Source organism: Cyprinus carpio, chromosome B8 (assembly GCF_018340385.1).
Source record: "Cyprinus carpio isolate SPL01 chromosome B8, ASM1834038v1, whole genome shotgun sequence".
NCBI classification, from domain to species: Eukaryota; Metazoa; Chordata; class Actinopteri; order Cypriniformes; family Cyprinidae; genus Cyprinus; species Cyprinus carpio.
Genome location: NC_056604.1, coordinates 25,932,871 through 25,941,755, shown reverse-complemented (window position 1 = coordinate 25,941,755; position 8,885 = coordinate 25,932,871). Strand labels below are relative to the sequence as shown.

Below are 8,885 nucleotides of genomic sequence, written 5' to 3'. Positions count from 1 at the left end.
CAACGTTAATTTCAATAACCTGCAAGGTCTATTGGAGCTAAAGTCCCACCCACATTGAAAACTGTAGTTAGGAACATAATCTAGGTTACTCATTTTAGGTAATGTCTTCTGACTACTTTTTTTTTTTTTGATTACTATTAGATTTCTTTTTGTCTAACTTGTTTTAAACTTACCATTAACCATACTGATATAAAAAAGCAAAGAGAAAAAATACTCCCTTTTTAATATCAACATCATTCAATGCATTAAACATTACATTACACCAGGGTTTCCCAAACTGGGCTTAATGTAAGAACTGCAGCAGGTTTGTGAGTTGATAAATATCTAATAACTATATTTAAAACATAAACGTGTAAAATATATATTTTTAAACCATTAGACATTAAAAAATATAAATATTTTATTTGTTTACCTGCATGCCATTGTGACCATTAAGCAACACTGAACTGTAAACATGTGAATGTGATGTTAAATCATTGACATATTAACTTTCTCAATATGTCAAGTAAATATTAAAAACCCAAAAATGTTTGGGAATCCCTACATTACATGAACAAACATTAATAAACATAAAAACCACAATGACATTTCCCAAAGTCTTTCAGGTTTGAAAATAATTTGTCCAGACTTCCATAATCAACAGTTTCTGAAGGTCACTGAAATAATGTTTCATACATCATATACATTACATCACAGCTATGTATACATCTTGCATAATTATTTATTTCATACATGGTATAATTGCTTGAGAGATGCTTTTTCATTTTCATGAAAAAAATAAATTCATTTTATCATTGTTTTAATATTTAATCATGCAAGCCATAAAAAAGCATTATAAATGCATAATAAATGCATAATAAATAAATGTGACCCCTACTAGAAAAATGCACACAGTGTAATTTTGAACTACAGACAAAACAGTGAGAAATGTCGAAGAAATGTCCATTAAGCCCTCGCATATAGCAATCCTAATGCGCCAAACAGTAAATAAAGATCTAAAAATATCTTAGTACGTTTTCTGAGAGGAGTAGGCCTCTGCTCACTTCTCTGTACTAGGCTCATTTCTTTCTTTCTTATATTTGCTCTACTGTTGCGTTTTTTTTTGTGTGTGTTTTTTTTGCATCTGTTCTTATTTTATAAATGTATGAAAAAAAAAATGTAATCTGTTTATAAGCATTATGAATTAAAATGTAGTATACTGTAATTACGAGTAGCCTACTTGATTTTAGCAGATTAACGTTACGTGTAATCAGTTACTACCCAGATTTCAAAGAGAAGTAATTAATGTTTCCACCTGACCTGTCCCGTGCAGCATTTTTGGCTGAACTGTTCCTTTAAAAATCCGACTGTAACTCATAAACAGACCGGGTCTCTTTAAATCGTCGGTAGAGTGGAGCAGGTGGGCGTTCCCCTGCGCAACACAGCGCTGCTGGAACTGAGCGCAGGCACTTTCTACAGATATTTGCGGCTCGTTCTCGACGCTTTAGTGAAATGCTGCAGCTGAATGACAGCGTAGACCCGGAGAGCCCGGGTGCGGCTGTCTTACACCCGGAGGACTGTGATGATGGGCAGGATTTGGCCCGAGCTGGAGCTTCGGTGGCCTGCTGCACTCCGCTACAGACCCTCACGCCTTTCCATGTCCACAACCCAACCATGCAAGCCAAAGTCAAGGATTATTTCGTCTTTAGGGTGAGTAAGTAGCCCAGTATTTGCTACAACACGTCCTGACTCGGTAGTCAAGGTTGTAATATGTGTACAATTGTTTACATCTTAGGGTGTTGACTTGATGGGGTTATATGGCAAAACCTAAGAAGCTGCCTATCTAGACAGCATTATTACTACTCTACCTAGACAGCACGGATGATCATCATAGGCACGTTTCTGCGATATAGCCTCGGTAACACATCGGTAAAACAACAATTATGATATTATCGCAGACGATATAAATATATTGGGTTGACCAGCCATCAGTCTGAGTGGGCCAGTGCCCCCCAGGCCCTAGCCTCGCCACTGCTACAAAGGGAGCTCACCAGGTTTTGAGACACGGCCATTTGTAACCTTATACATAAATAGCGGCCTTTAGCTGGAATGCAGTGCAGTCAGAAAGCAATACATGTAGTAACCTTGTAACAATAATTATGAAACACTAACTAGAATTAGGAAACCCAATTAACAGTTAACATCACTGATTAATGTGACATTATTATTAATATTTTACCCCAAAAGAGGCAAAGTCAGTGTCAAACAATGTTCAGAATGGAATACTAATATACTGCTAATGTGTAGCCTACTGTTTACAGCCTACTTTAGTTTAAAATAGTATGCAGTGGTAAACATTTGAAAGAGAATCAAATTATTTTGCATTTCTTTGAAAATGTTTACATTTTTGACAAACAAACATAAAAAAGTAGGCTACTTGTTGTCTTGTATTGCAAAAGACTTTTGCTGGTATTGGGATGGGATACAGGAAAGATTAGGGACAACTTTTGTGAATTTAATAGAAATTAATCAGGGATGACCATTATGAATGGAACTTTCTTTCTTTCTTTGACGATGTAAATGTCATAATTCTAATGAATTGTCATTTACTATCTACACAACCACCTGAAACATTATTAGCCATATAGACAAAATATTTCATCCTTTAACTTATATTCTGGTTTGTGATGTTCCTTTTCTTTTCTGCGTCACTTTGTATAAAAGTATCTGCTAAATAAATAATTGTAAATGTAAAGAACAGCCTGTTATTTTGTGTGTGTGTGGTTTCAGTTCAAAAAAAATTATCATAAATTTAGAATACATTTGAACACATTTGATGCATCATGATTTCTGCATGTTTGTACAGATTTTACTCTCAAATCTGTATATTTCATGTTTTGTGTTTGATCTTGAGCTGTTGTCATCTGTGGATGTGGACTATAGCAGTGGTTCTCAACCAAGATGACTTAAAAATATTCAAAATAAGACAAAACAAATAAAAATTAGGACATTTCTTATTTTAATTTACCTCTCTACAACTTTTTCCTTTAAAGAAGCAGGATTCCCAATGTCTTGGAAAGACTTAATATATGAGGGATCCTAACTATAAAGGCGTGTTTTCTTGACCTGGAAAGGTAATATAAATCAATAAAATCATAATTTCATGGTACGTTTTGAATATACGTTTTTCTAGTTGTGCCAAAAGATTTTACCATAAAGAAATTGTGATTGAAAAATGTTTTTAAAAATCCTTTGATGCTTATCCTGTAAACCACAAACACCTGAACAAGTCATGGGGCCACCCAATATTTTTTTGGGGAGAAATGGAAACCTTGGAGCCAGTAAGTTGAGAACCACTGGCCTATAAGGACTTTAACTACACAGTAGACATAAGTTGTATCATTTATTTTCTTCACTGACATCCGTTTGCTGTAGTGTCAAGCATCTAGGCCTAAATAAGCTGCTCTTTCTGTTGTGGTCTCAGCCAGGAACGATAGAGCAGGCGGTCAATGATATCCGCACGGTTGCCTTGCCTTCAGAAGATGGAGAGGTTCTTAGCGTGTGGCTGCTAGCAGAGTGAGTCCATCGTCACCCTTTTATAACACCATATCATTTCAGTTTTATTGCATGCATTTTTTAAATGAACAGGACCTTGACTGCAACCTTTACACAAAAACATACCATGGTGTACTGGCTTTTGGGAAATACTGTTTTTTACATTTACTGTGAGAGAACCATGATATCCTTTTGGAGTAGCTTGTAAATACCACGTGAATATAGTATCTGTCAGTAATATACATCAAAGTACTGATGTTAACATCTGATAACGTCACTATACCGCTTCTCTGTGTTATGTCTGTTCAGCCAGATTCATGTGCTCTTTATGTGTTACCACAGAATTGATCACTGGAACAATGAAAAAGAGAGACTGGTACTTATAACTGAGAGGTAAGAAAGTCAGTCATCATTGAGGATTGTGTTTAATACATTAGTATCAGGAAACGGGTTGTGAATGATCTGCTGGTTTGTTACAGGTCTTTGCTGGTGTGCAAATATGACTTCATAAACCTCCAGTGTCTGCAGGTCGTCAGAATTTCCCTGAACGCTGTGGACACGATCTCAGTCGGCGAGTTTGAGTTTCCCCCAAAATCCCTCAACAAGTAAGACACTTCATCCTCAATGTGACATTGTAATTATATGTCCTTTTATGACAAATGTCTAATAGTTTTCTCCACACTTTGTTAATTACCCAAAATTGTACATTATATAGCAGACATCTAAATGAGGTTTAGGCAGTATTATACTGTGTGTGTGAAGAGAGAGGGCACCGGTATCCGTGTCCAGTGGGATAAGCGACCAAGACCTTCGTTCATGAATCGCTGGAACCCCTGGGCCACTGACGTACCCTACGCCACCTTCACCGGACACCCCATGGCACACGCCGATGAAAAGGTGGCCTCCCTCTGCCAGGTGAGTGTGCTTCCTACTAGTGTTTGATTCATATTGATTTTTCTGTTTTCAATACTCCTCTTCTGTGGTTTGGATACCAGCTGCATTCCCGCTTTCTCTTCTCTCTGACACGCATAGAAGTATAGTATGCTGCACTACAGTATGTGTTTCAGAGAGCGTTTTCTAGAAATGTAAATCAAAACTGGGAATATTTGTATGAATGTATTGTATTTGTCTATTGAAATCTGTATACATCAACCAGGGACAACAGATGAAAATGTGCCATCTTGGCTGACATTTTATATTGAGTTTATGCATTATAGATGTGCATTTTCAATGATAAATTAATAAATAAATAATAGATGAATTAATGTGCACACAAGCAGTTCGTGTTCTGCTTGGTATACAAAAAATCAAACAAACTTCACTCCAAAATAGTTAAGGCTAAAAAATAACAATAAAACACAAGAAAATAACAGTGAATTTAAAACTACTATTCTAAATTAAAAAAAAAAAATAAGCACCACGGCACAACCCCCTTAGCTGTTATAAATTCACTGTAAACCACGGCTTCACGGGGCTTATTGCTTTTATAAAACGGTTATTACATATACGTAGTAAGGTTTCACAGAATAAAACAGAGCAGATAAAGTGTAATGATATTAATAAAAACAGTATTCTTCCACCAAACAATGTAGTTCCTCCGAAACAGCTGCGGTTCCAACAAAGTGTTTGCCGAGCAACAGACAAACATAAACAAAGGTGTATGTTTATAGCACTGTTCTATATTATAGATCTGTGGTTTATAGAGTAATTTACAACAGCTTCGAACTCTTACTGTTCAAATTGTATGCTTTTAATATGGCATATTTTTTAAAAATTGTATCAAAACCTATATATTTAAGGTATTGTATCAAATTTAGAAATTCCATTTAAAATCTGTCAACAAAATGCTAAACAAACAAACCAAAAACTCGAGGTGAAATCCTTAACTTTCACAATTCTCAAAACGAAAATTCGAGCAGTGCTTGACTAGCTGTCCAAAAAGCAATCAAAGACTTCAGGTTCTGCCCTAAAAGACAAGAAAATCATGGCTAAAATAATTCAGTCAGCTATTCGTATTTTGTTATATGTAGACAGTAGGAAGTCAAATAAAAATGTAATTCTGTTCTCCGTTGACTTGAGAATTTCAAGGCGCAGCTTGTGCAGGCTGTGAAAAAAGCCCATAAAGACTTCCCCATCCCGGGACGAGCCAATGGCGTTCTGATACTGGAGCGGCCGCTCCTGATCGAGACGTACCTGGGCATCATGTCCTTCATCAACAACGAAGCCAAACTGGGCTACTCCATGACAAGGGGAAAAATCGGCTTTTAACTCCTGAATTCTCCCTCCATCTCTCTCATCCTCCAGTCAAGTGCTGTTTCTGAGTGATAGCGCTACACTTGAGTATGTGTGTCCAGTACATACTACGTGTTTTGTTGTTTGGATAGCGTGTGAAATGTGGTCAATGCAACAGGATGTGCCTGGATGAAGCCATCTAACTCTATTCACATGTAGTAAAACAAAAAGCCTTTCTAATGTGGCTGAATGGTTTGAAGAAGCAGTGAATGAATGACTTCCGGAAGCCCTTTTCAGATGGTTTAGGGTTCACCTGACCCTGCTCTGCTGACTTTCTTACGGGCCGTTCACACAGAATGCGTCTAAAAACATGACACACAACGCTCATGAAGGTTTTTTTTTTATTATTATTATTTTTCTAAGTGCAGTGCTGAATGCCGCCTCCCCCATGTTGCCGTCAAATATAACACGCCAACTTGCTACTGTAAACAAAAACTTGCAACGCTTGCTCCGCCTCCAGGTTCTTCTGATTGGTCCACTGTTTGGAGCTTTCTCCGATGAGCGGCGCTGCGTGTTAAAAGTAGACATTTTTTTAACTTGACAAGGTGTCTTAAAAGCGTGGTGCTCATGTGTGAGACATTGCAAAAGACGTGATTTGCGAAGACAACACGTCCGTCTACCGCGTTTACGTAGAAAAAAACAATAGAAAAGTAGTGCACTGGAGTGGAAAAATGCATACTGTGTGAACGGCCTGTAGTGGAACAAAAGACACCTTTTTTTTAAAAAAAAATTAACTGGTAACCTAAATGCAAAAACATAACTCAATACACATGGCAACATGCTCAAACAAATAAATAAATAAATGCACAAGAAGCATCACAATGACCATAGTCATCCGTTTGTGTATGGCTGTAGTAACAGAGCTTTAATAGAATTTATTTAATTTATAATTTTTTTTTTTAAGCTTAACCACGTCAACACCAAACAGCTAAAGAATAGGCTGAACAGTCCTGAAACACAGTTTTGTCTGCTAGATCCAACAAAAATACATGTTCAAGATGCACTGAATCCGGTGAAATGCATTTAATGCTTGTATAGTAAATAAAGAAAAATAACCTAGTTGCTATTTGAGGAAATCATTTTAGTATAAAATGTGATGTTAATCAATCTAGTTGCATTCTGAACATTTATGATTTCTGGTAAAGCTGCGATCAAGATCAGGCCAGATCTTTTCTACTGTATTTTGACATATATCTGAGTGTAACGGATTAACGATGAAAAAATAATTGGTTTGAATTTGGTTCTATGCATGCTTTGTTAATTGTATTTGGGGGTGAAACAATAAAATGTATGCACAGATGAATTATTCACAATACAATCTATAACATGCATTTGAAAAATAGATTTCCATTTCATACCAACTTTTAATACCAGTGGAGTTTGGAGATTTAAACAAACGTTCAACTACAAAATGTTTGTGATTTTTTTTTTTTTTTAGTTGAATGTAAATTTCCATAATTGTGTTCACAATTGATCACAAAACAAAAATTATATATACATATATTTTACAAATGATTTGCATAAAAAATTGTTCGGTTTGTTTCATGAATGGGGTCCAATGTGGCTAAAAAGGTTTCGAAACTTGTCAGAGAAAAACTGCATGCCTTCTGAACAGTACTACTATCAAATGACAACTAAGGCTTACATTATATCAAATGTTTATTTTACCCTTAACTGCAGTGCTTTTATAGAGGTTGAAAGTCTCTGAATAAAGTTTATTTGGACTGTTACTGAAGATACTAATTATGATTTTGCTTTAGTACTTTGGGATTGCAGACATATGAGATCTCTAAAAATTTTAGATTTCTGTAGATCTAGACCGATGAGTCCTCTAAATTTATATTCAATACCATCTGTTCTGTCGTCTTTGCAAAATGTAACACTTTTGCATAAAGAAAATAAAGCTAAATTCTATACTTACATGAGGTCACGTTGCAATTGTCAATGTAATACAGAACAAACACTATTGATAGCATTATCTTTAAATGTAACACTGGCTTGGGTAACACACCAAAAAACTACAGCATGATAGACAGATGACATGCAGTCTCAAGTGTGTCCACCCGCCTGACATGTATTTTCACACGTTAATATTTCAAAATGAATTTCAGGTCTTCTTGTGGCTGCTGTAGTGTACCACTGTTACATGTGCTTTATGTTTGTGTGCTTATCCATGATTTATGCCTTATTTCTTTAACCTGAAAGACAATGTTTAAATCCTGCCTAAGTTACAGAAAGTTACGCTTTTATTTTTAACCAAGGCAAATAGATGGTGTGTGTTTGATACTGTATATTCCTCAGGTGACGTTGGTCAACAGATTGGCTTTAATTGAACTGTTTGTTTAAGGATGCATGACACGGCAAGGTTGCCTCTGTTGAGCGATTACGGGTTCTGAGATTTTAAAGTATTTTTTTTATGCATGTGCACTTTTGGTGGCCAGTGTCTGGATTTTTTTTTTTTTTTTGTGGCTATGCTTATAGAAATGGTTGTAACTTTGTTGAAATGAGTCTCGGTTGTTGTTGTTTTTTTTGTTTTTTTTTAAACAGGCATCAGTTGTTCAGTTTTTTCTATTTGTATTTTTGGTTTTAAATGTAATGTAAAGTTGTGCATGATGATTATGCCTGCAACTTATGTGTACAATTAGTCATAGCCTCAATTCACCAAAAAGAAAATGTAAGCACCTTTTCCTCTGTACTTAAAAAAAAAACAATGTAATTGTTTTTCAAGTGAAAATGATTTGCATACCTATTCATCCATGTTATTATAGTAAAATACTGTTTCTATCACCCAAATCAAGCCTAAATCTGAACTCTTCCAGGTTTCTGTTTAATTAAATTTTAGGAATCATCTTTAAAGAATTTTGTTTGAATGTCATCACGCTGATTTATGTAATATATCCATCATGCTTCAAGTAAAATTATGGTTATTTTAAACACTTTTCAATTGTCATACGTTTTATTTTTACAAAATGATTTATGCAAGGTTGAATCTCACAAAATTTGACAAGAACATATATTATATATAGGCAATTTTTAAAATGTAAGCACAAATCCACACA

General features: G+C 35.5%; 1 protein-coding gene across 1 annotated transcript; it reads left to right on the top strand.

The window, feature by feature from the left end:
* Positions 1–1,374: 1,374 nt before the first annotated feature.
* On the top strand, positions 1,375–8,764 carry LOC109063782 (tumor protein p63-regulated gene 1-like protein). Its single transcript, XM_042730287.1, has 6 exons — positions 1,375–1,689; positions 3,464–3,555; positions 3,877–3,927; positions 4,014–4,139; positions 4,296–4,449; positions 5,608–8,764. Exons 1-6 carry the CDS (start codon positions 1,492–1,494, stop codon positions 5,800–5,802), a joined length of 816 nt encoding a protein of 271 aa, XP_042586221.1. The 5' UTR covers positions 1,375–1,491; the 3' UTR covers positions 5,803–8,764.
* The last annotated feature ends 121 nt before the right edge of the window (positions 8,765–8,885 follow it).